This window comes from Pelophylax lessonae, assembly GCF_965119305.1.
Source record: "Pelophylax lessonae genome assembly, chromosome: 7".
Classification (NCBI taxonomy): Eukaryota; Metazoa; Chordata; class Amphibia; order Anura; family Ranidae; genus Pelophylax; species Pelophylax lessonae.
The window spans coordinates 242,142,620-242,170,579 of NC_138774.1; the positions used below are offsets into that span (position 1 = coordinate 242,142,620).

The 27,960-nt window shown below is 41.6% G+C and overlaps 1 protein-coding gene across 1 annotated transcript in view; it reads left to right on the forward strand.

Annotated features, from left to right (window-relative positions):
• The window catches only part of MAPKAP1 (MAPK associated protein 1), a 433,900-nt gene that overhangs the window by 367,864 nt on the left and 38,076 nt on the right, over positions 1–27,960 (forward strand). Inside the window, exon 10 of the mRNA XM_082263170.1 lies at positions 3,232–3,369. Coding sequence (XP_082119296.1) covers positions 3,232–3,369 — 138 coding nt within the window. The remainder of the gene's footprint in view (positions 1–3,231; positions 3,370–27,960) is intronic.

The window sequence follows — 27,960 nt, forward strand, 5'->3', positions numbered from 1 at the left end:
TAGAAAATCCAATAGATGTAAATGGTTGTGTAAAGGAAGTTGCCAGAGGGTGTGTCACTGAAATAGTGGACAACTGGAGTCCAATAGGATGGAAGGCTTGCTGAATATGGGCCAAGATAGACTCTTTACAGCGAAAAAAGCATTGTAACAGATTGTGGATACATCTAGCTCCCGGCATTTATTTTATTCAGATGTAATTTACTCAGTGCAACTTATAACATCCAGGTGAAAGATATAACACCAACATGTCAGAAACAGAATGTAAAAAATCAAAAACAGTCAGCATTTTTTTGAACCATCTTTTGCTTTAACTACCACCTTTAGTCTGCTGAGATATGTGTCTACTAACTTTGCACATCTGGACTTTGCAATATTTTCCCACTCCTCTTGGCAGAACTGGTCAAGTCAGTTAAATTTGATGCTGACCATTTGTGAACTGCAGTCTTTCAACAGATTTTCAATGTGGTTTGAGTCTGGACTCTGACTAAGCCATGCAAGGACATTCCTCTTTTTCTCCTTCAACCACTGTGTGGTAATTTTCTAAAGTTCCTGGAATACATACAGTGGGTATAGAAAATAATCACATTTTTTCTTTACCCACTGTATGTATTCCAGGAACTTTAGTGCTCAGCAGATCAAGATCCAAACACTATCCCCCCTGGCAGATCCCATCTAAATCTAGGACAGGATAGTTACTGGCAGGATCACCAGGTCAAAATAAAGGGGAAAAAAAGGAAATGAATCATTAAAGTAGCCAACATCCAGAGTTGTATAAAGTACTCTAAACCCATACTTGAGTAAAAGTACAAGTGCTCGATCAAAAAGTGACTTGTACTAAAGTATTCAACATTTTTTGTACTTAAGTATTGCAAGTAGTTTTTTTTTTTAATTTTGCTACTCAAGTACTGAAAGTAAAAGTACCAGTAGTTTTGAAAAAAAAATTGCTACTCAAGTACTGAAAGTAAAAGTACAAGTACTGTGTTATGTAGTTATTAAAGAAAGAAGTCAAAAGTTTGAACATCATATTGTTTTTTATTATTTCAAATGCAGCTTTTATTTATGCATACAGTAGCATTTATTTTCGTATGCGCTGATAATACACGTTTTGAGCTTCATGAAACCTGCCATCTACTGTTCTGGCAGTGGTAATTTTTATAATAGTAACGAGTAACTATGCAACACAAAAAAAAAATATCGGAGTAGAAGTATTGAAATCATCGAAAAAATGTAGTGAAGTAAAAGTGGAAGTAGGAGAAAAAAATTCTACTCCAGGAAAGTACAGATACCGCCTTTCGGTACTTAAGTACAGTAGTGAAGTAGTTCTACTTAATTACTATACATCTCTGCTAACATCTAAATACACTAATAAAATACATACTGTACGTGGGAGCTGTTTTACGTGCCAAAAAAGTTGTATTTTTGTCCATCCAGTCCAGATTTACACAGATCTGCCATACAGCACCGTTCTGTCCAGCAGGTGAGAAGATCTGATCGTTCTCTGCTGCAGTTTCACTTTTACTTACAGGTCTCCTCCACACCGACCTTGTGGTTGGAAAGTGAAAAGAGAAGCAGGACACTGAGGAACGCATGCCACTATGTATATTTTCTTTAGGTACGGCCTTTTGTTTGGATGTGAAATCGTGGCATCAAACCTGGTGCTCCCAAATGTACCATTTTAATCAAACCTAATATGATTTAGCAAAACCTTTTGATTTAGGGGAGTTGGATATATCAACCATTTTAGTTTGTCATGTGAGCAACCATGTTAAAACACTAGACCAGGGATCCTCAAACTACGGCCCTCCAGCTGTTGCAGAACTACACATCCCATGAGGCATTTAAAACTCTGACATTCCCAGACATGACTAGGCATGATGAGAATTGTAGTTCCTGAACAACTGGAGGGCTATAGTTTGAAGACCCCTGCACTAGACCTTTGTACCTACTCGCACTTTCTCCCCGAGACTAGGATCTTCTATAGCTTTTATGCCTGCTACCTGTTCATTCCCTGACTGACTCCATGGCTTGGAGTTACCGTTTCCTGCTCCTGCTCTGTACAGGAGCCCATATAAAAATGGGGATATTGCTGCGCTAAAATGTAAAGATAAAAACATACATGAATAAAAAGTCAACAGACCAAATGAAAGCAGCCAGCACCTGATCTAGAATCAGAAATACCAGATCTAAATAGCAATATAGAATGGGATTGGTGCAGCGCTAACACAATTGAATCCACAGTCCATACAAATGTTCAAATGGATCAAATACAAAAGTGCAGTAAACAAAAGTTCATCAGAGAGTGCTCCAATAAAGAAGGGAAACTGTCCACCACTTCAAACTTGGAAAAAGCCCCGAGTGCAGGAACCGCCACCAAGATAATAAATGGCCTCTTACCAAATTGCAATGACCCCCATTACAAGGATCAAAGACAGCCTGTGTGATCAAATCAGTGCCCAGATCGACATGTATCGATTCCCAGTGTTCCCTCAGCAGCTCCGACCGGAACAAGTGAACATAAGGAAAAGAGGGACAACTCCAATAGTGAAGTACGTTCACAGGTTTATTCAGTAAAAGCAGAGTGGCAACTCACGTTTGCATGAAGAAATCACAGCATGTCTCGGAGCTATACTCTCAGAACCTTTGTTTCCAACCAATAAAATGGCCGCCGTGTCTCCTTGCTGGCCTCAGCACGACGAACCGCAGGCTCCTCCTCCGACCGGTTTCATCAACACGTGACTTCGTCAGGAGCCCGTCCGTCAGTACTACCCTGGTACCCGACACCCATAAGTTTGTTATAAATTGAGGTTGTTTCTTTGTTATCCAATCTGCCATCCTTTGTAACATTTGGCATGTCTGTTCTCTTGCACATCCAGGGGGGGACTGATCTCATCTTTCTGTTCCAGTGGACTATATTCTTTTTACAGCTATGGTAACCTTGGTGAAGCGATGTTTATGATGCTGTTGTCAGATTGTACTGTTTCATCTTTACCCGATGTGCCTTCACTCTGTTTGTAATGCAACCTCTTACTAAATAAAGGAATTAAAAAAAAAAAAAAAAAAATACACTAGACCTTATTTTACCAGTTTGTGTACATTTTTTTTTTTGGTGGACAGGGGCAACATGATTATTATTATTTGGAATTTGTCAGCGAGCCTCTGATTGGTGTCTATGGTTATAACAGAGGTGTTATCCCAGCACTCTAAAATAAATTGTGTCAATTTATTCTTTAGGGATCTCTGGAGAAAAGGTGGAGATTGACCCAGTGACCAACCAGAAGACCAGCACAAAATTTTGGATCAAACAGAAACCAATCTCTATTGATTCAGATTTGCTTTGTGGCTGTGACCTTGCAGAAGAGAAAAGTCCAAGTAAGTAACGGATGCAAAATTAAGAAAAAACGATGGTTGATTTTACCTTTTTACAATGTTTTTTTTTTTAATGAAGATATATTAAAGTGTACGCAAAAATGTTTTCCATATTATTTTTTAATTATTTTTGGATACAGTAGGGAAGGGTTAGAATGGTTGTCAAATTGTACTGCTCTTTGTGCCCCCACCGGGTAAGTATACCTGGTGAATTGAGCGCCATTGTCCTTAAGACTCCAAAGGTTTTGAGTTGCCACCAAAACAGGTGGGAAGTGTAAATATTTTCAGTGACAACCATCTAAGAGGGGGAATTCCCCTCAGTTTGTAAAGGTTTCCTCTTGCTTCCAGTTGCATCCCGTGAGATGTACAACTAACAGACATCTGGCAGTTTAACAAAAATCCATAAAAACCCAACAATTTAAAACAGTTTGCGTTATGGTGTACTTTTCATTGCTATGTATCAAGAGATCTTGATAGTTTGATTTCTGGCATTAAGTAACAGAGAGGAGTTTTTTTTGCAGAGAAAAGGTACAGAATCTTCATCTTGGAAGCCAGTATATTTTTTTGTAAAAACTCAAGGTTCTACTGCTCCTGGGTTCTCAGGTTCATAAAAAAAAATACACACATAAATTATTTCTTACTGAGCATGGCGCCATGTTTTCATCCATAGAGCAAAGATGCTTTTTTATTTGCTAAGAGTGGGGATTGTGCTGAGATTTAGTGTGCCTTGAGTAATTTGGCAGGTAGTAGGCTAATATAGTAGGGTCACACATCCTAAGGGTCCATGCACACTAGGAGCAGAAAAACTGCTCATAGTAGTTCATATTGAACAAGAGTTTAGGGGAGTTTAGGAGAGTTTATGGGTTTTTTCTTTTACAAGCGTTTTTTTCCCCAAAACGCTCCCCTTTTTTCTGCCTGAAAACTCCTTTCAAAAACGCGGTCCAGAGGTTTTTTTTTTTTTTTTTTCCTGCCTCTAAACGCTAAGCTTAAAATATGCCTCTATGCCTGGATTCTTACTCGTACGGCGCGGGACACCACATGTGATTCGCACAGAAATTGCACTGAAAATCACATTCTGGCAATCGCACTGTGTAGAAGCAGTGTTTTATAATCCTTCCCCTGTAGAAGCAGCGTTTTTAAGCCCAGTCTGCATGGATCCTAAATGTAGAATTCTTAAGAAACAAAACCCAATGATGGACTTTTGAAGTACCCAATACACAGTTGTGAATAAAATCAATCAAATGTTGCTTAATACAAGGGAAAAAAAATACCAAAATAAATGTTTTTAATTGTATAGTACGTTGTCATACGGTGGCCTCATTATTCAGATTTGTCTCCAGTCTACACCTGTCTGTTTAAACAAGAAATGCCTATTTAGTATAGTGGCCTTTTGATTTAGGATCTCTTTACTATATAGTATTTAACAGATTAGGTGAAGGAATAGAAAGCTACCTAAACGCCAAAAAAAAACGGAACACAGTTCTGGAAGTATAACATAATCAAAAACATATATGGTATATTTTCAATGATTGACTTTATTTACTATTGTTTGTTTAGTACCTAAAAAGTTGGCCCTGTGTGCCGTGTCATAAATTCTGTTCATCATAGAGATGAAGAACAGAAGGTAAAACAGTTGTTGCTATCTTTCAAAGACCATGCAAGAGAGTGGGTATGAAAATCTCCGACCTTTCCATTCACATAAGAGCATCTTAAAATAAACAAGTAAAAGGAATACACCTTGCAAACATTTCAGGAGATGAACAATGGGAACTCAGATGTATTTAGCCCACAAGCATTGATTCAGAACCTAAATGTCACTTTAAATGTCCCTTTAAAAACCCAGTATACACCAACCAACCATAACTTCATGACCACCCACCATATATAGTGTAGGCTACTCTTTTGCTGACAGAACAACTCTGCCCCGTCGAGGCATGAACACCACTAGACCTCTGAAGGTGTGCTGTGGTATCTGGCACCAGGCCATCAGTAGCAGATTCTTTAAGTCCTGTAAGTTTGCGAGGTGGGGGCCTTCATGGATTGCACTTGTTCTTCCAGCACGTCCCACAGATGCACGATTGAATTGGGATCTGGAGAATATGGAGGTCAAGTCAACAACTCAAACTCATTGTTTTGTTCCTCAAGCATTCTTGAACCATTTTTGCAGTGTGGCAGGGCGCATTTTTGCAGTGTGGCAGGGCGCATTATATACTGTAATAACAATAATACTATAATTATTACATGCCAAGTAATATCCACATGAATGGCAGGACCCAAGGTTTCCCAGCAGAACATTGCCCAAAACATTGCCCAAAACATCACACTTCCTCCGCCAGCTTGCCTTCTTCCCATACTGCATCCTGGTGCCATCTCTTCCCCAGGTAAGCAACGCACACACATCTGGCCATCCCCACGGTGTAAAAGAAAATGGGATTAGTTAGGCCATGTCACCTTCTTCTGAAGCTCATATGCCCATTGTAGGCGTATTTGACTGTGGACATCATGGTTATCTTGACCAGTCTACAACTACGCAACCCCATACACGACAAACTGTGATGCCCATTTTTTATGCTTTCAACACATCAACTTCAGAAACAACTTGTTCACTTGCTGCCTAATATATCCCACCAACTTTTAGATCCCATTTTAACAAGATAATCCATGTTAATCACTCAAATTGTCAGTGGTCATAAAGATATGGGTTATTGGTCTATAGTAAAGCTGTTGAATAAGCGAATGTTTTCTTTAAAGCAAAATGCCAGTGCAACATCTTGAATACATTCCTCTGAATTGTCTTTCTCAATGTCATATTGTTCCTAATGTTCAAGGAACTACCTTTTACCAGCAGGGTTTCCTTTGTTAGGCTTTGGCCTGCTTCTTCTTACTGAGGAGGGATACATTCTCCCTGCTTGTTTCCAGACTGCCCTTTGCACAAGTTTCGAGTGCGATTTTTATCAGTCTGTGATATATGTCTTACTGCACAGCTTACATAAAAAAATGAATCCTGGGGTCCTCCTTGAATGAATTATGAGGGGGAAGGAGAGGATAGGAAACAGATAAGAGTCCAGACTTGTGCAATATATCCTCTTTCCTGTGTTTTATCTCTGGTAACACAAGCTCAGACTATCTTAGTGCAGAGAGATATTATAAATTGTACTTATGCAAGCAGGCAGAGCAGGGTCAATTGTATGGCTGTCAGAATGAAGATGTCAGCCCAATAAGAGATGGCTGCCTGGTTCTGGGAGCGGACTCTTAGAATCCTGCTTATGTAATGGCTCATCAGTTTCATCTTGTCCTGCAAGGTCACTTGCCCTTATGAGTTAGCATGTTATTTATTATGTTTAACTTTTCTCCAACCTTGAAATACTGTCTTTTACATTTGCTTCAAAAGCTTGCAAACTTCAGGATTTCCATTTCTTATTGGGAATCCACCCATCATCTTTATATCCCTGCCCTTCTCACACCACCCTCATAAGCAACTGAGGAACTCCATCTCACAATTAATGTTTTGCTGGATCCATTCATTCAGATATACCACAGTACCAGATTTTATACCAAATTACATTGTATGTTAAATCTGTAATTGCATTTCCTGGTTTCTGTAAAATGTGTATGTGTATATAGATTATAATTACAATATATACATACACACATTTTGTGCTACTGTCACAGTACAATCGTAATATCAGTAAGTACATATGCTAGCATTTCCAGGGGGACAATATACAGAAGAGTCATTCAGTGGATATGGCAATAATGTGATTGTATCAGTCTGCCGACCCCAGAATTGCTGGTATTGAAACATTAGCCTTCTAAACTCACACTATTATGTGCCCCGCGAGTTTCACTCTCCCGAGTAAATCAATCAGCATCCTCTGCGATTCCTTCTGCGGATCTGACAGCCAGGGCTATCTGCCTTGGAAATAGAGTGGAATTGAAAGTGCTACATAATTACTTTATTTCCCAAAAATGATGGCCTAGCGTTAAAGGTTTTATCTAACAGCTTGGCTACCAAGACCTTTCAATTACGTCACCACCAGATCAAACCACGTAGGGCATAGCTGCTACCTAGAGGACCATATATATTCTATGGAAGATTCAGACAAAGGTTTTTTATCTCGCACAAAAGCCATTTATACTGTCGCCCCTGCAAAGACCAGGGAAGATGGGGAATTAGAGCATTGTGGCACACCTTTTTTTTTTTTTTTTTTTTAAAGCGCAAGCGTGGCTCAAGTTGGATCTACACAGAAGATAAGAAAAAAAAGACAAATCCAGTTACAAATCTTCTCTGTTGACTGTTTTTTTTTATGTTAAAATAATTGTTTTAGAAAAGCTTTGATACTGTAAAAGCAGCAAACAAAATTGAAAGGTTATAGTAGCCGTTCTTAAACGCATCTCACTTTTGTACAAGCCAAAGTAAAGCCACATTCAGCCCTCTTTTGTCCTAAAAAGGGATTCTTCTGCTGAGAGAACCTATTTTTCCAGTGCTTAATCAAGTTTACATGAAATTTGAGGTCTATTCGACACCAAATCTCTCCTCTAGCCTCCCATGCAGGCGATCAGACACAGATCGGTCTGATCAGCAGTTTTCCTGACCGCTGGTGGCCAGGTAAACAAAGGGGCAGAACTGGAAGTAACAAACTACTCGTCACTGTTGGTTTCCAGGGTTACAGAGAGAGGAACGACGTCAGTTCCTCTCTCTCTGTATAGGGCAGCCATTGCCGCCAGCTGCATCGCTTTTGAGGCTCCACGAAGAGTCAGGGGAGACCAGAAAAGGCAGCGGGAGGGGGTTGTGACCCCCCCCCTTCCGCCTTGCGCAAAAGTAGCCACGCGGATCACTTCTGCATGAAAGAGAATCACCGACTGAATAGAATGATGCCTGGAGGTGCAGGCATCCTTCCAGTATAATCACTGAAGCCCCAAGGCGCCAAGTGGATAAACATTTTTCAACAAAAACTCATCTACAGTATGTGGTCTTTTATTAAACTCTCCAGTATCTCCGTAACTATAGAAGTTAAACTAACAGGTCTATAGTTACTTGGTAAATACTTTGATTCCTTTTTTAAATATAGGCACCACATTGGCCTTAGGCCAATCCAGTGGTACTATTCCAGTCATTAAAGAGTCCCTAAAAATTAGAAACAAATGGCTTTGAAATGACAGAGCTTTTAGGATCCGTAAGTGGATGCCATCTGGTCCAGGTGCTTTATTCACCTTTATTCTGCCTAAATATTTCTGGAACATATCAATTTTGAGCCATTGTAGATCATTTGGGGTTGTGTTAATACCATTCCCATTATAAACATGAGCTTCTTCATGCTTCTTTGTATACAATGAGCTGAAGAAGGCATTTGTCCTACTATCTTTTGCACTCTTTATGAATTTTTGTGTCCTTGATTTCCTTTTTAGTTATTTTTTTATACTCTTTGTAACATTTAAACGATGATGGTGTTCTTTCATTTTTATATTTTTTAAAAGCTCTTTTCTTAAAAGCTCAATTATGTGCAAGGATTTTTTTTAAAAAAACATGTTTTTTGCCTGCACATGATTGGATGACTAAAGTTTGCTCCTCAGTCACTAAGCTCAATGAAAATTAATTTTGCAAAATGAACATGCGTTACTCCTTCAGTAAATCAATCTCAATGCATTAGCATTGAGTATTTAATATTCACTCAGTTAAAGCTAATGTCGTCCAAAGCATCCAATGTATGTGGACCTGGGAATTAATCGGAAATGGGAAATTGAGAAATGGGAAAGGCTGAAGAAAAAGTGGGAAAAAACAAAAACTAAGTATGTCAGATGCTTTGTATGAAATTTGTATGTGTTAAGTGAGCACCAAACATAAAAGTAAGCACAACGTCCCAATCCTAAAAAAAAAAAAAAAAACTTTTAAACTGATACTGTTTTTTGCTCATTTCTGTTCATGTAAACCCCACTTGATCTCATCATATTGGTAAACTCATTCTATGCAAACAGGTTTTTTTTGGGTGGTCTCAATGTAAATGGGTCTTACAAATTGCTATGACTTTGATCTTAACAAATCCACCGTCTTAACAGTCATACTTTTGTAATATATATTTTTGTCAATTATAGTTTAGGGTAAATATCTGGATCTGAGCAGGGCAGCCATCAGAAATTTTAGGGCCCCTTACACAGCTTTAAGCCTGGGCCCCCCTGTGCCTCACCACCCCCATTTCCCAGGGTGCACTCACTGGTCGTCCCACCGAATCTGCCCACTGGACATCCCACAAAGGCCCATCTCATGTCGTCATCCTTCTTCATCCCATTTTTTCCATCCCATGTCGTCCTCCTCTAATCTAATCTTACGCATCCCATGTCCTCCTCCTTCTCCAGTCCTATCTCCTCCATCCTACATCCTCCTTCTCATGCAGTCCCATCTCCTGCATCCTACTTCTCATGCAGTCCCATCTCCTCCATCCCACGTCATCCTTCTCATGCAGTTCCATGCCATCTCCTCCATCCCATGTACTCCTACTCCAGTGCCATCTTCTCAATCCCATGTCCTCCTCCCCCATCAGTCCCATCTCCTTCATCCCACGTCCTCCTCCTGCAGTCCCATCTCCTCCATCCCACATCCTCCTCCTCCTGCAGTCCCATCTCCTCCATCCATGCACTCCTACTCTGGTCCCATCTCCTACATCCTCTTCCTACAGTCCCATCTCTTCCTCCAGTCCTATCTCCTTTATCCCACGTCCTTCTCCTCCTGCAGTCCCATCTCCTCCATCCCATGTACTCCTACTCCAGTGCCATCTTCTCAATCCCATGTCCTCCTCCCCCATCAATCCCATCTCCTCCATCCCACGTCCTCTTCCTGCAGGCCCATCTTCTCCATCCCACATCCTCCTCTTCCTGCAGTCCCATCTCCTCAATCCCACATCCTCTTCTTCCTGCAGTCCCATCTCCTCCATCCCACGTCCTCCTCCTCCCCTCCTCCTCCTGCAGTCCCATCTCCTCCATCCCACTTCCTCCTCCTCCTGCAGTCCCATCTCCTCCATCCCATGTACTCCTACTCTGGTCCCATCTCCTCCATCCCACATCCTCCTCTAGTCCCATCCTCCTGCAGTCCCATCTCCTCCATCCCACGTCCATATCCTCCTCCTCCAGTCCCATCTCCTCCACCTCATGCACTCCTACTCCAGTCAAATCTCCTCCATCCTATGTCCTTCTCCAGTCCCATCTCCTCCATCCCATTCCTCCTCCAGTTTCATCACCCCCCATCACAGGAAGGGGGACAGGAGGGGGGAAGTGGAATAGGAGGGGAGCAATGTGGGTGGGTGGGGGGCAATGTTGGCAGGAGGAAGGCAGGGGGACAGGAAGGGGGTAGCAGGGCAGGAGGTGGGCAGGTTGACAGGAGGTGGGCAGTGGGACAGGAGTTTCACAGGAGAAGAGCAGCAGGACAGATTGGAGGGTGGCTTCACAGGAGGGGGATGTGTCACGGGAGGAGGTCAGTGGGACAGGTGGGGGCAGCAGGAAAGAGAGGAATGTGTCATTGAAGGGGCAGTGGGACAGGTGGGGGACAGTGTCAGACACACCTTCGGAAGCACCATTCCTCCTAGCTCTCACCTGTCCGACAGGGGTAGCGGAGCCTGTGTCCCATCTCCACCAGGATCTCCAATGGCAGCTGCAAAAAATAATAGGGGAGCTCCTTCACCCTGGCCTCCTCTTCCATGGATCCCTCCGCTGGCATCAACTGGCTTCACCAACCCTGCACAACCGGGCACAAACTGTGGTAACAGAGCAAAACCTGCTTGGCAGTGGGCCCTGACCTGCACACGCGTGGGATCCACCCACCTCTCAACCTTCCTCTGCATCCTTGCAGCCTGTCTGCCCTGATGGCAGCTGCCCTGTGTTAAAGATGGCCCAGTTTGGGACCCGTGGTCAAGGCCCTTCGGAGCGACTGGCTCCCTTCATTGTGTATCGGCTGTACCCCCCTGATGGCCGCCCTGGGTCTGAGCAAATTATGTAAAAGTTGTGTTAAGAAAGAATACAGGAAAATGCATCTGTGAAGGTTCTCATTTGTTGTATAGCTAGTAGTAGTTATTCAGTGTTACAAAATAAGTCCAGTTGATGTGACCAACTATTAGTAGCTACAGAAAATTGCGTTTTCCCATTTTCTTCCTCACTAAAACCTATGAAAAAAAAAATATGTTTCCAAGCCTAGTACCAAATTTAAATCCCACTTGTACATAAAAAAAAAAATGTATAATACTGTAGATAGGCTACAAAGTGTGGATGGAAGTCATCACCTAAACAAAAATAAACACTCTGGCACTTGGTGGTGGAAAGAGGTAATAAGGCTCTGGCACAGAAATGGTTTTCCCTTTCCTGTCTGCAGTTTGTACATTAAGGTTTCTTGGTACAATGCCCCATCCTAAGGATACATTAATAAATGCTCTCCCTTTGCAATCAGCTGACAGCTACAGCCTGACAGCTTTGTTTCCAACTGATGATCTGGAACCAATCTGACTGGTTTCTGATCTTTTGATCATTATGGTACCTATGACTTATTTATTACATTTCACTTGAATGAAGACTTCAGCATAAAATGATTTCAGCTTTTAGATACCCCTGAAACCTGTAGATATCTTTTTTACTCTGTTTTTGTATTATACTATTATATTATACTGTAATGCAATGTAATTGTATTTGTAATACAATTACAGTATTAACAAATATATATACATACTGTACACACACACACACATGTAAAATAGTAAGTACATCCCGTAAAATGTTCATAGCCCATAGATGAATCGAAATTCACCCTGTCCCTGCTGAACAGGCAGAATTGCAGTCCATGTTTGACCAGTTTTACCTGTCGACCCCCCCCCCCCCCCCCCCAAATGAAATGTGGAGATTTCTTATAGCATCAAACAATTAGTTCTTGGGCTGAATTGTCTGGGCCGGCCACTCCTGCACAAATTAGCAGCCATTAAAAATCTGTACAACTTTCTTTCTGAGGGCCTTAGAGAGCTCTTTTTATCTTGGTATGATGACACCACACATGGCACAAGCAAGGAAAGCATCAAACCCTACCTGTCTAAAATTTAAAAATGATATATTCCACCTGTATACTCCCTAAGGCCTCCTTTGATGATTGACTTGTAATCTGGGACACCTTATACTAATTTCATGGATTTGAAATCTTGGAAAATGTGGGACCTACTTTTTTTTTTCAAATCAAGAAATCTGAATTTTTGTTAATTTAGATCATGAGCATTAACACACCACATCAATTGAGTGCACATTATTAAATATGTTTGGGGATTTGTTATGGTAGTGAAGTACATTTCATTCAGGTTTCTAGGTCTGAATATTAATTAGCAAGGTTAATTAATGACCTACGTAAACAGAGCATATTCCAGGATGAGGTCAACCTTTAGCATAAACCCTGTTCACTTGTGATGCTTCTATATTCCCGAATGATAATGCCCCCATGAACAGTAAATACATTTTAGAGTCTTCTGTGACTTTACATAGTTACATAGTTACATAGTTAGTGAGGCTGAAAAAAGACACAAGTCCATCCAGTTCAACCTATGATGTGTGTGTGTGTTTGCTTTTAACCGTACATTGTATACCCCTGTATGTTGTGGTCTTTAAGGTGTCCATCCAATAGTTTTTTGAAACTATCAAGGCTCCCCGCTGATACGACTGCTTGCGGAAGAGAATTCCACATCCTTACCGCTCTTACAGTGAAGAACCCCTTACGCACTTTAAGGTTAAACCGCCTTTCCTCAAGTTTTAGTGAGTGGCCACGTGTCTTATTGTATTCCCTTACTCTGAATAGTTTGTTCCTTATGCTAGGGTCGCCAGTACAGTATTTGTACATTGATATCATATCCCCCCTCAATCGTCTCTTCTCCAGAGAGAATAAGTTCAGTGCTTGTAGTCTTTCCTCATAGCTGATGTCCTCCATTCCCCTAATTATTTTTGTTGCCCTTCTCTGGACTTTCTCCAGTTCCAGCACATCCTTCCTGAGGACCGGTGCCCAGAATTGGACACATTACTCCAAATGTGGCCGAACCAGAGTTTTGTAGAGTGGAAGAATAATCTCTTTATTTCTGGAGTGAATCCCCTTTTTTATACAACCCAGTATTCTGTTGGCTTTGCTTGCAGCGGCTTGGCATTGCATGCCACTTCCAAGCCTGTTGTCTACCAGTACCCCCAGGTCCCTTTCCATCCTAGACTCACCCAGAGGTTCCCCCCCTAGTGAGTAGCTTGCTTTCTGGTTACTGGCCCCCAAGTGCATTACTTTACATTTTTCTACATTAAATCTCATCTGCCATGTAGTTGCCCACCCCGTTATTTTGTTCAGGTCTGCTTGCAAGATTTCCACATCCTGCATAGAAGATATTGGCATGCCTAATTTAGTATCATCTGAAAATACTGAGATTGTACTAGATATCCCCTCCTCTAGATCATTTATGAATAAATTAAACAGGATTGGTCCCAGGACAGAACCCTGGGGGACCCCACTTTCCACACCCACCCAATCAGAGTACTCCCCATTAATCACCACCCTCTGGACTCTCCCCTGGAGCCAGTTCTCTATCCAGGTACTCACCTTATGATCCATACCTACCTTCCTTAGTTTGTACAGTAAGCGTTTGTGGGGAACGGTGTCAAAGGCCTTTGCAAAGTCCAGATACACCACATCCACAGGCTTACCTTTATCTAAGTGGCAGCTCACTTCATCGTAGAAGGTTAATAGATTGGTTTGGCATGAACGATTTTTCATGAATCCATGCTGATTACTACTTATAATACCGTTTTCATTACTAAAGTCTTGTATGTGGTCCCTTATCATCCCCTCCAAAATTTTGCAGACTACTGATGTTAGGCTGACCGGCCTATAGTTACCCGGGATATATCTCGGCCCCTTTTTAAATATTGGTACCACGTTGGCTTTTTTCCAATCAGCTGGCACCATACCTGTCTGTAAACTATCCTTAAAGATCAAGAATAATGGTCTGGCAATCACCTGGCTGAGCTCATTAAGAACCCTTGGGTGCAAGCCATCCGGTCCCGGGGATTTATTTATGTTAAGTTTCTCTAGTTTAGCTCTAAGTCTATCCTCTGTTAGCCATGGCGGCACTTCCTGAGGTGTATTATTTAGTTCGGCCTTACAAGCTGGGTTCGTGTAGCCCCCCGATTCCTTTGTGAAGACTGAAGAAAAGAAATTATTTAACACTTCCGCCTTTTCTCTGTCCTCAGTGGCCATTTTTCCTTTATCATCTTTTATGGGGCCAATGTGTTCTGGCCTCGCTTTCTTACTGTTTATATACTTAAAGAACTTCTTGGGGTTCTTTTTACTCTCCTCCGCTATATGTCTCTCGTGTTCTATTTTAGCCGCCCTGATTTCATCTTTACATTTCTTATTACACTCTTTGTAGTGCTTAAATGCTGCCAATGACCCCTCAGTCTTGTATTTTTTGAAGGCCTTTTCTTTAGCTCTAATATACATTTTTATGTTGGAGTTTAGCCACCCAGGGTTTAGTTTTGCGCTTTTAAATTTATTTCCCTGTGGAATGCACTGGCCCACCCCCTTGTTAAGTATGCTCTTGAAGCACTCCCATTTTTCCTCCGTGTTCTTTGTTCCCAGGGTTCTATCCCATTTGATATTTTCTAGCAGCGAGCGCAGTTTAGGGAAATTGGCTCTTTTGAAATTCAGTGTCCTTATATTACCCTTGTGTTTCCTATTACTGTAATTAATACTGAAACCAATTGACCTATGGTCACTGTTCCCTTAGTTGTCCCGTATTTCTATATCCGTGAGCAGGTCTTTATTGTTGGTAATCAGTAGGTCAAGTACCGCATTGTTTCTTGTCGGTGCATGCACCATCTGACCCATGAAATTGTCCTGCAAAACATTTAGGAACTGTCGAGCCTTGGCTGAATGCGCGGTTCCTTCTGCCCAGTCTATATCAGGATAATTAAAGTCCCCCATTATAATGACATTTCCCATCCTTGCTGCCAATCCTATCTGTAACATGAGGTCCACCTCACTCTCCTCCCTCTGGTTTGGGGGCCTATAGCATACGCCCAATATTACCTTCCCCACCGTGCCTTCCCTTTGAAGCTCTACCCATAGGGATTCTGCTTCGTCCATAGCTCCATTATTAATATCATCCCTCATATTTACCTGTATACTGTTCTTAATATACAAACATACCCCTCCCCCTTTTTTACCCTCTCTATCTCTGCGATAAAGGGAATACCCCTGAATGGTCGCCATCCAGTCATGAGAGCTGTCAAACCAAGTCTCAGTTATCCCCACAAAATCTAAGTCCTCCTCAAACATCAGCAGCTCCAGCTCTCCCATCTTGTTGGCCAGGCTTCTGGCATTGGTATACAAGCCTCGTAATTTTGATGTTTTTAGGCTGCTCTCTTGATTTTTCCCCGTACCCACCCTGGGTATAGGAGCTCCGAACACCCTACCGCTAATGCCCCCATTTCTGCCCTCTGAAACTTGCTTTCCACTGGCTAATTCTACATCTGTACCCTCCCCCCCATTCCCTAGTTTAAAAGCCCCTCTAACTTTTTTGCCATCCTCGCACCCAGTAGACACCAGTTCTTTAATATTTGTTAGTCCTGGAACTCCAATATTCAATACTTGGAAACATATAACATCCATCTTTGGTACCAGTAAAACCTAAAGGGCGACTTGGGCATTTCAGTAGGCATTACTACCAATACTGTGCCTCCTTGAGAACAGAATGCATCTCCTCTGAAGACTGCAGGACATGTACGTATTTCTCTTTCAATAATATTTATTGAATATTAGGGATAGAAATATGCAAGATTGTATCATGTTAAAGAAGATGTATAAGCAATAGTGACATGAAAATTTCCTGAATGTATAACCCCTTAAAGACCATCTAATATACAAATACGCTGCTGCTATCAAGTGGTATACTGGGATGATGCCTGCAGCTTTTTTGTAAACCATCCGAGCAGCTAAATAGCGACCCCTCCCTCTGGTGCCTCTCCAGAATCTTTGTCCCGCCGGAGAATCTGGAACTGAAGTCTGCAGATCTGCCGGCTTACCATAGAACCCATGGAGGACCAGAAGGCCTCCGATAAGCTCTATGGTGAAGGAAACTGGAAGCAACGAGTACCATTGTCACTTCCGTTTCCCCCAGTTGTAGACGCCGCTATTTTTAAATCTTGAAAGCATTTGATCACACCGATCTTAATATGATCAGATGCTTATAGGGCAGAGGAGCCTTGTGGGGTCTAAAAGACCCCAGGTCTCTCCATAAAGAGTACCTGTCACTGCATATCGCTGTCACAAATGGTGTTTACATTCCTTGTGACAGTATAAAAAAAAAAAAAAAGGTTAAAGTAGTTGTAACCTCAAAAATAAAAATTTATCCTGATTTTTTTTTTTTAAGCATGAATAACCGCACAGTGCTTGTGCTGTGTAATTTGGCTCTTTGTATTATCTAAAAATCCTGGCTGATCTTGTCTGATTCTGCCCTCCCCTCTGTAAACTGACCACGGTTTACCATGGCTGCTGAGCCCTTACACCGTGGTCAGTTTATGTGCCTCTGTCATCCTGCTGTCTCTCTTCTGTCCTGCCCTCCCTGCCTGTCTGCTCAGATCTGCTCCCCAACCCTCCCCTCCTGCTGCTATCATAACTGAGTCTTATTGCTACAATCTCCTCTGTTATGTGTGATGTGCCCCAGTGTATGTGTTTTTAAAAAAAATATGCCACTGTATACCTTATTTCATAGTGCTGCTTGTCGCTTGTATCACTGCCCATCCCTCCTCTCCTCCTCCTGGCTGACATCAGCGGGGGATTTTCAGACCTGGAGAGGAGAGCGGCGCTATGAAATAAGGTATACAGCGGCATATTTTTTAAAAAACACATACACTGGGCACATCATTTATTAAGAGGGGATTGTAGCAATATCACACAGTGGCTTTACAATCACTTTAAAGAAGCAGTGTAGAAATAAATTCAAGAAATAAAAAAGCAGCCTCGTCCCCCCGTGCTTGTGTGCATAGGCGAACGCATGCGTACGTGAATGGTGATTGCACCACACATGTGAGGTATTACCCTGAAAGTCAGAGCGAGAGCAATAATTCTAGCACCAGACCTCTTCTAACCCTAAACTGTTAACCCGTAAAGGCTTATAAAGTGTCGCCTATGAACATTTTTAAATACTGTAGTTTGACACAATTTTAAATCATGACATGTTTGATATCTATTTACTTGGCATAAAACCATATTTTATATTTTTCCCCCAAAAAAATGGGCGTTCTGTTGTGTTTGTGTTCATTACAATTCATTAAAGTGTTGTTTGCCAAAAAATTGCATTAGAAAAACCGCTGCGCAAATACCATGTGACATAAAAAATGGCAACACCCACCATTTTATTCTCTAGAGCCTCTGCTAAAAAAAATAATACATATAATGTTTGGGGGTTCTAAGTAATTTTCTAGCAAAAAAATACTGATTTTTAAATGTAAACCAGAAGTGTCAGAAAAGGTTGGGTCTCTAAGTGGATAGGATATAACAGTATAATATGCTTAAGAAAAAGACTTACCGTGAGGAAAGCAGTACAATAGTATAGTACCAAAACTACACATATATAGAGCAAGTTAGGGGTTAGGAAATAAGGAATGAGACTTTGGAATCAAAACGATCTGCGAAAATGTATATGGTACATCAGTAAGCTAGAAATGGGGATGTCCAAGTATTTAGGTAAAGGTTTAGGTTATCCAAGGTTGCTATACTTTTAAAAATTGACAGACAGAATGCTCATTACCTTCTCATTCACCAAAAAAATGATCTAGTTTGGATTTAATTGTATTGTATGAGACAGATGGCGATTTTTAGGCCTTTGCTATGGCCTGCTTGACAGCTAGAAAGATGAAGGGGAGCAGTTTCTGTTGTATATTGTATATATTCTGTTGTATAACACTTTGGGCGGCACAGTGGTGTAGTGGTTAGCACTTGCACCTAGCAGCAAGAGGGTCGCTGGTTGAATCCCAACCACGACACTACCTGCCTGGAGTTTGCATGTTCTCCCTGTGCCTGCGTGGGTTTCCTCCGGGTACTCCGGTTTCCTCCCACACTCCAAAGACATGCTGGTAGGTTAATTGGATCCTGTATAAAAATTGTCCCTACTATGTATGCATGAATGTGAGTTAGGGACCTTAGATTGTAAGCTCCTTGAGGGCAGGGACTGATGTGAATGTGTAATGTATATGTAAAGCGCTGCGTAAATTGACAGCGCTATATAAGAACCTGAAATAATAATAATAAAAATAAATATATTACAGCGTGTTTCAACTCTAAAATGTAGGAGAGTGGTCCAAGCATTCTGATCTACAGTATATGCTGATGGAATAAGGAAGATATAAGGGTGTAGATTTTAGACAAGAGCCTACAATGTTTAATTGTACTGCAACCAACATATATGTATCATGTCACCAAGGTGACCACAGTTTCAAAGGAAGTTGCTAGCATAGGGAATAAATGAGCTATTGTTGTTGGTGTTAAGTAGCACCAAAGGAGGCCTTTGAAGGCATTTTCAATTGTATGAGTGTAATGAGGCAGAAATAAATGTCTGCCCGTGTTTGATGCCAAGCCTTATCAGTTCTATGTATCCCCATTTTGTGACCCAAGTAAAGGGAAGTGTGTGAAGTGAGCAAAATAAGTTGCTGATAAAGCATAGAAATAGTTTTGGGGGAGTTTCGAGATTAATGACAGAGCCTTTCAAATAACGTGATACTGATTGCTGAGTCTATCCAGTGATCCTGCTTAAGGTATCTATATTTTTTCTTTATTAGGGATTTAGAGTCCTTCATCAAGTGTGCACCAAGATCAGAAATTAAATATGGTTTAAAAACCAAAAGTACCATTTAGAAAGAAAAAATAAATTAAACTGCTGTTAAAGCGATGCTCTAGGCTCCATCTGAAAAAAACAAATAATGTAGCTGCTGGCTTTTAATATTAGGACACTTACCTGCCATGAACCCAGCGCTGTCATCACCTGAGCCAGTTTTTCAATTGGCTCTCGGGTGCTGCCGATGCCATCTAGGGTAAGGGAAACCAGCAGTGAATCCATACCAGTCACTTTTCCGAGCATGCAGGAATGCAGGAGCAAAGGTACTGGTAACACCATGTCCCGCAATCCATAACAGGCCCCTTGACCTCAACATGAGAGGAGAATACCCATGATGGGGTCCCTTCCTCTCATCCTTGACCTGGTGGATGTGTGGGTCTAAGGGGATTTTTATTGAAATCTGGAAGCCCCCTTAACATAAGTGGGCCCCCAGATATCTGAGACCCTGCCCCAACTTACCCCCTAGTTACTCATTCATTAAAAAAATTATTAAAACGCATTTGAAAAGGACCTTTTTTTAAAAAAAAAAAACACCTTTTAAATAATGTCCCACAATGTAGATCCACGGTCAATCACATGATCCAGTGATGTACATGCATTGGGTGTGTTGTCGTTTATTATGGTAGACGGGGGTTTTGGACTTTTCATTTGGTGAACTCACACACTTAGAAATAAGACATTTTGCCTTGTCTTTAAGTTGGGGCTGGAAAAGCTGAAAAAGTTTTGGAAATCGCTGTAAGCACAGCCCCACCACATTTATCTAATGCATTTAATCACATGCTAAACCCACAACAGTAAAAGCAGTCTGTATATGCAGTAAAGCATGCTTGTTTTAATTACTGTGGAACCTAAGGGGTTAACCCTCTTCATTCTTTTAAAGGGCTGTTTGAGCTTGTATTCTCTGATCCTCCCCTTCTCCACTGTCCCCAATCCATCTCCTGATAAGACAGAGCCTTTGGAGTCACTCTGCACATGTTTGGTTTGGTGTGTGTTGCTACAGTGTTTTTTATTTCTTGGGAGGGTGCTTGTGATCAGCACAGGGCAAATCAGCACGGTCTCAGACAGAGGGTCAGGGGCCCTGCAGCCTCATAGGACTGTCAGAATAGAATGAATACTCCTCCTACACGCTTTAACCAGACATTGATAGAAGTCACAAGACTGCTATATACTGCTGATGAGAAAAGGTATTTAGCAGTTTATATTTACTAAAATAATTGCGTTTCCATGTTCTGTGTACTGTGAGAGACCAGATATAGTGAATGCAGGTTCTGGGTTTAGTAACACTTTAAGTATCGTATTTTGTTGACACATCCATATCATTATGAATGCATTTGACTGTGTAGAGAACATTGTAAACACTGTGTAGCCTAAAACATTATAGGATTGTTTTCAATGAACATTCTGTACTTATACCATCCTACAGTTCTAATATACATTTTTGGTTCTGTACTGACAATAGAGCTCTTTTGAAATGTCTTGGGAAAAGGATTGAGCTTCTTATCGACAAGTCTGTTCTGTAGCCTAGTACAAAGCTTTGTGCAAGGTGCCAGACGGTGAGTGGAGACCATCAGTCCCATCTTATCCAGCTACACCTTTGTATTTCCACACGGCCGATCAGAGGGAGGCGGCAAGAAGATTGATGAAGACGATGAATTCTGGGGCTCCTGCCTCTGTCTGTGTTAAGAAAGGTGGGGGCTCGGCAGCTTTCTTCTTCAGAAACCTTTCTTGCCTCTTCTTCTACGCCGTAACCTTTGACACCGGCCGTCTGTCGGTAGCTGTCATCGACTTTGACAGTTTGATTGATGTCTCTGGCCACAGAAGTGTTTCGGTGCCAGACACTGCACACAAACACTTACAAACAAGTGTACAAATCTAGGCAAACACACAGGCTAAGTAGATGCAGCAATACACAGATGTGCATCAAACGTGAACAGAAAATAGCTTGTCTGACAAAACCACAGAAGCAATAATAAAGTGCCAGATTGAGAAGAACCCTGTGTCTGCATTGTATTTCCTTTTTTCTTCTCTTGGATTATTAACCTCGTGTCTGCTGATCAGTCTTGCAGGACTTTGCCTTTTCAGGCATTTGACACAGGAATATTGTATAGCCTTGGATCATTTTAAATACATACTGATAATCTTGAATTATCAGTTACATACATGTTGGCAGCTCAGCTTCTATTTTTGCCAACACAACTTACTGGTTCAGTGCACTAGTAGCCGTGTTATCTGCCTTTGCTGCCAGCAGTGTTATCCACTATCCCTGTTCGCAGTATGTGTTCCAAACGTAGGATACACACTGAAGGATATGTGGGTATAGGGCATCACTGGTATAGGGCATCATTGGTATAGGGCATAAGATTATTTTTTTAGTGGTTAGATTATTTTCTAGCTACTGGCATTGTTATGTTAGGACATAAACATGAAAGTCTTGTGTACGCGTAACTTAACCTCAACACTGCCAGCAGTGTTATCCACTATCCCTGTTCGCAGTATGTGTTCCAAACATAGGATACACACTGAAGGATATGTGGGTATAGGGCATCACTGGTATAGGGTATCACTGGTATAGGGCATGACTGGTATAGGGCATCACTGCATCACTGGTATAGGGCATCACTGGTATAGGGCATCATTGCATCACTGGTATAGGGCATCACTGCATCACTGGTATAGGGTATCACTGGTATAGGGCATCATTGGTATAGGGCATCACTGGTATAGGGCATCACTGCATCACTGGTATAGGGCATCACTGCATCACTGGTATAGGACATCACTGGTATAGGGCATCACTGCATCACTGGTATAGGGCATCACTGGTATAGGACATCACTGGTATAGGGCATCACTGCATCACTGGTATAGTTACATAGTTACATAGTTACATAGTAGGTGAGGTTGAATAAAGACAATAGTCCATCCAGTTCAACCTGTGTAGGTGTGTGTGACTGTAATCATCTAACATAGCCCTCAATCTCCTGATCCTTGAGATGTAAGTCTAAGAGTCTTTTGAAAGTCACCATACTACCCGCAGAAACCACCTCTTGTGGTAGACAATTCCACAATCTTGTAGCCCTAACAGTAAAGAACCCCCCACGTTGCCTGAGGTTAAAACGCTTCTCCTCTAATCGCATTGTATGTCCTCGAGTCCTCATGCAATTCCTTCGAATGAACAGCTTTTCTTCTAAGCTGAGATCCCCATTAAGATATTTATAAATTGCTATCATGTCCCCTCTCAGACGTCTTTTCTCCAGGGAAAATAAATCGAGCGATTGCAGCCGCTCTTCATAGGTAAGGTCCTCCAACCCCCTAATCAGTTTAGTTGCCCTTCTCTGGACTTTCTCCAGCTCCAACACATCCCTCCTGAGGACTGGCGACCAGAACTGGACAGAATACTCCAGATGCGGTCGGACCAGAGTTTTATAAAGTGGAAGGATTATAGTCTTATCTCTGGAATACATCCCTTTCTTTATGCATGCTAATATTCTGTTGGCTTTGGAAGCTGCCGCTTGGCATTGCATGCTGTTGCCTAATCTATCATCAACTAAGACTCCCAGATCTTTCTCCATTTTTGATTCCCCCAAGGGTTCCCCTCCTAACATGTATTGTGCTTTTATGTTTTTGGTCCCCAAGTGCAAAACCTTACACTTCTCCACATTAAACCTCATTTGCCATGTCGTTGCCCACTCCGTAATTTTGTCCAGGTCATTCTGTAGGATATCTGCTTCATGCTGTGCAGTTATTGCCCTGGCCAATTTTGTGTCATCTGCAAAAACTGATAACGAACTACTGATCCCTTCCTCATAGGGCATCACTGGTATAGGGATCATTGGTATAGGGCATAAGATTATTTTTTTAGTGGTTAGATTATTTTCTAGCTACTGGCATTGTTATGTTAGGACATAAACATGAAAGTCTTGTGTACGCATAACTTAACCTCAACACTGCCAGCAGTGTTATCCACTATCCCTGTTCGCAGTATGTGTTCCAAACATAGGATACACACTGAAGGATATGTGGGTATAGGGCATCACTGGTATAGGGGATCACTGGTATAGGGCATCATTGCATCACTGGTATAGGGCATCACTGGTATAGGGCATCACTGGTATAGGGTATCACTGGTATAGGGCATCATTGGTATAGGGCATCACTGGTATAGGGCATCACTGCATCACTGGTATAGGACATCACTGGTATAGGGCATCACTGGTATAGGGCATCACTGCATCACTGGTATAGGACATCACTGGTATAGGGCATCACTGCATCACTAGTATAGGGCATCACTGGTATAGGGCATCATTGGCATAGGGCGTAAGATTATTTTTTTAGTGGTTAGATTATTTTCTAGCTACTGGCATTGTTATGTTAGGACATAAACATGAAAGTCTTGTGTACGCGTAACTTAACCTCAACACAGATTTTATTTTTTTAAACCAATGCGCACTTCACAACTCTGTTTGCGTCTGGTCCCTTGCCAGTGGGAAGTTTGGTGTGGGTAGACTGGGTTGTGTCTTTGAATGCCTTCTCACTTGCAGATTTTTCCTTTGTGGTTTGGTTGTGTCCCTTCATAACCCTTTTCAACCTAATTTGTTGGAAAATGAATAGGTCTTTATATGTCAGACATACCACACCCGAGGCTTTTACATCCATTATCGCACAGAACACACTGTAGATGTCTGCAGTCCTGAAAACCTGCTACTATTGTCACTTACACTATGAAGAATTTCAGTTTGGATGCTAGAAATCTGGATCTTCGTGAATCCATCATGTTTTATCTCACGATCCCTCCCTTTGTGCTTCCACAGTCGGAACAAGGGCAGACACGGAATATTCCCCTGTCCCGGGAACTGAAGAGTTAAAAGATGAGAAAAAAGGCTGCAATAGATGGAATCGAACTATTCATGTGTAAAAGCCGCTGTTCCCGTGTCTCACCAGTGAATGGAGAACACTGTGTAATTTCTTTTTAATTAGCTGTATGTAAAAGGTCACTGGATTTCCCAGCATGTCCCTGTCACCATTGTGACATAGAGTTACCTGCCATCAGACCCATTTACATCCTATCGTGTCGCCTCTGAACACAGAGATGTTTCTCGGTGCGACTCTCGTGTAAATATAAGAGGTGCCCTTTTGCAAACGGAGCCATTTCATGTCACATCAGACAGAACAGCTGTTATATTCACTGCCCGAAAATATATTGCAATAATAAGTATACAGAGTGTTTTCTGTAACGTTTCAAGCAATGTTGCCAGAGGGATCTCCACTGGTTTGGAAAAACATCACTCCCCAATGATCCTTGACCACTTTTGTGTGATTCTTATTGTTTTCTTCTGTGTGCTTTGTTGATTTTCAGCTGGGTTTGTCCTACCACAGACATTAGGCAGGCTTTATCCCAGGAGGTCTTCCTTCTGTCTATACATGGAGTTGGAGCAGATATGTGTAGATTAAAGGTTTTGTTACCCCAATATATGGTCCTGAGATGTGGCTGCTGTACCATGTACTTGTATGAGAAAGTATCTGTTCTCTTTGTATTGCTTCCTTTATATTAAACCCCTGGTGTTCCTAGTAGTCCTCTTGCTTTCCTATTAAAAACTGACCACACTAAGCAGGAGAGCAAAGCGTGGTTCGTTCTATAGCTGTGCTGGGAACTCAGCCTGCTCTCCTCCAATGATCAGACTTGTCCTGACATGCCTCCTCTGCACAGCCTATCACAGGGAAGCTCAGTGGCCTCCCCCAGCTCTTATGCAGCTGAGAACAGAAGGAATGTGATCACTTATAAAAACGGAGAAAAAAAAAATGTATTTATCATTTTTTTTTTAATATCTATACAAAAATGTTTTGCATTTCTTTTCTATTTTAAACTGAATGGGTTGTTTTACAAGGTGATTTATCATTTTATCCCATACTTTATTTAATATCTGTTTGTTTTTTTCATCATTTACATAAGCATTGTTATATTTCTCCTATACTGCACTTAGAAAATGGAAAGGATTGTCTGGTTGCTATGAACAACATAATTCTTGTTTTGGGGCTTTTCATGAATGAGATCTTCTGTTTCCATGTAATGGAGACATTCTTCCCACTGGCCACCAGTGTAAGGGGCGTTTTACACACTGACCCAGCAATGACTTGGTAGTGTAACAATGAAGTGTAAGGTTAAAGGAGTTGTAAAGTCATAAGGTTTTTTTTTTTGTTATCTTAATGCATTCTAAGCATTAAGATAAAAAACCTTCTGGGTGTACCAGCCTCCTCAGTACCCCCTGATACTTACCTGAGCCCCATCTCTGTCCAGCAATGTCCACGAGTTCCTCAGCCATCTGGGACTCTCCCCCCTGATTGGCTGAGACACAGCCTTGGTGCCTGCGGCTGTCAATCAAAGTAAGGAGAGAGAGAAGGGGCTGGACAATATGGCAGCTCCATGTCTGATTGGACACAGGGAGCTGCAGCTCAGCTTGGGTGCCCCCATAGCAAACTGCTAGCTGTGGGGGCACTCAACAGAAGGAGCAGCAACAAGGGACCCAAGAAGAGGAGGATCCGGGCTGCCCTGTGCAAAACCACTGTTTGTTATTTTGAAAAAAAAAGAGACTTTACAATAACTTTAAGTCTACAGGCCTGGAAAAATCAGTTTGTAAATGGATGGAAAGCTGGCTAAAAGACAGAATTCAGAGAGTAATGCCTAATGGTTCATACTCTGAATGGTCTAACATTATCAGTGTTGTACCCTAAGGTTGTGTTTGGACCCTTACTTTTTAATAGATTTCTAAATGATATATAGTCTGGGATCTTTGCAGAGGACACCAAGCTTTGCAGTGGAATAACTTCCTTACAGGATGTCTCCAACTTACAAGCTGAACTCAATGCACTGTTTCATTGGGCAACTATGTGGCAAATGAGGTTTAATGTTGATAAATGTAAAGTTATGCACTTGGGGGCTAAGAATATCCATGCATCATACATACTGGTGGAATAGACCCGGGGGGAATCAATGGTGGAGAAGGATCTGGGTGTTCTGGTAGATCATAGGCTTAATAATAGCATGCAATGACAAGCTGCAGTTTCCAAAGCAATCAAAATCATTTCTTGTAATAAGGTGTAGGCTCCAGAGAGAGAGATCATTTTGCCCCTGTACAAATCATTAGTAAGACCTCATCTGGAATATGCAGTTCAGTTTTGGGCACCAGTCCAAAAAGGATATCGGGGAAGTGGAGAAAGTGCCGAGAAGAGCAACCAAACTGATAAGAGGCTTGGAGGAGCTCAGCTATGAGAAAAGATTAGAGGAGATTAAGGGGGGGTATGATCACCATGTATAAATACATAAGGGGTCCAAAAAGTTAACTTGGTGTTGAGTTATTCACTTTAAGGTCAACACAGAGGACAAGGGGGAACTCTTTACATCTGCAGGAAAAAAATATTTATTTCCAAATACAGAAAGGCTTCTTCACAGTATAAGCTGTGAAAATGTGAAATAGACTCCCTCAAGAGCTGGTTCTGTCTAGCTCAGTAGATTTCTTTTAAAAAGGCCTGAAATAATTTCACATTTAGGAGAGGGAGGTTGAACCGCACCGAAGTGCAGCAGCTCCTAAACTCTGCTAAAATCCTATGTGTACATTCACACATATGCTTTATGAAGTTGAGTTTCGGAGCTTTGGCAAAAAAACAGACTAACTATGAATGGTTTTAACAGGGGTTCCCTGAGACCTGAAAACAAATGCAAATGCTCTCCTTGGGTAAAAGGGTTGAGAAAGGCTGGCGTAGAACATAGAGTGAATCTAATACTGGAGACAGATCAGAAACTAATTTAAATTTTGTATCTCTATTTGGCATTCAGACCCAAAGGCTCCCTTTAAGTCTAGAGCTTATATAGAACTATTAAAAGTGAGCTTTTGGCAAGCAACTGATAACACAGATTTGACTTTTACACCAGTTTAGTGATCCTGGCACCTCTGCCAGACAACTCAGCCAGGTGCTGGACTTCCGCTGCTGGGATTGTCATTGCTGTGATAATTCTGCGGTTTCCTCCTGCCTAGTGCTGAACTCCATCTGAGTACTCCTTTACAGAGGATTACACGACTGAGAATTACAGTTTTGTGCAAGGCTGACTTTAATTCAGAAACATAATGGTACTCCTAAGTACAGAACCCTCTGACCTGCACGTTTAAGTACTCAGATTAATTCAATGAAGATCCCAGCAACCACAGGCAATGTAGTTTGGGGGACAGCCAGGTGCGGTGTTTTGCTGTATCTTTAAAGAGTCAGTCTGTCCAAAGCATATTGTTTTGTTTTATGGCAGATGCTCTCTCTCTCTCGCAAACTCTTAGATCTTTGTGTTTCCAGAGTCCTCAAATCCTGCTGAAGCCTTTATGAAGGACCCACACTGTTCCTGTTTAATTTGATTGTTTGTACATTGCAGTAGGGGGAGCTGAAACACAGCTTGTTGGCTATGGCATGCTAAACTCCGATGTGTACAGGAGAATAATAAGGGGATCTCACAGTTAGAGTCCCAGAAATATAAGAAAACAGGGGCTAACTTAACCTACCAGGCTCCACCTGTAACTAAAATATACATTTTAGATCAGGTATCCCTTCAATATTCTACAATATGTTTTGTATGTGTGCAGAGACAATAATGAAGCCGTGCAGAGACAATAATGAAGCCGACCAGCCCCAGCGAAATGCAGCACATTACAAAGTTATATTCAATTGGTAA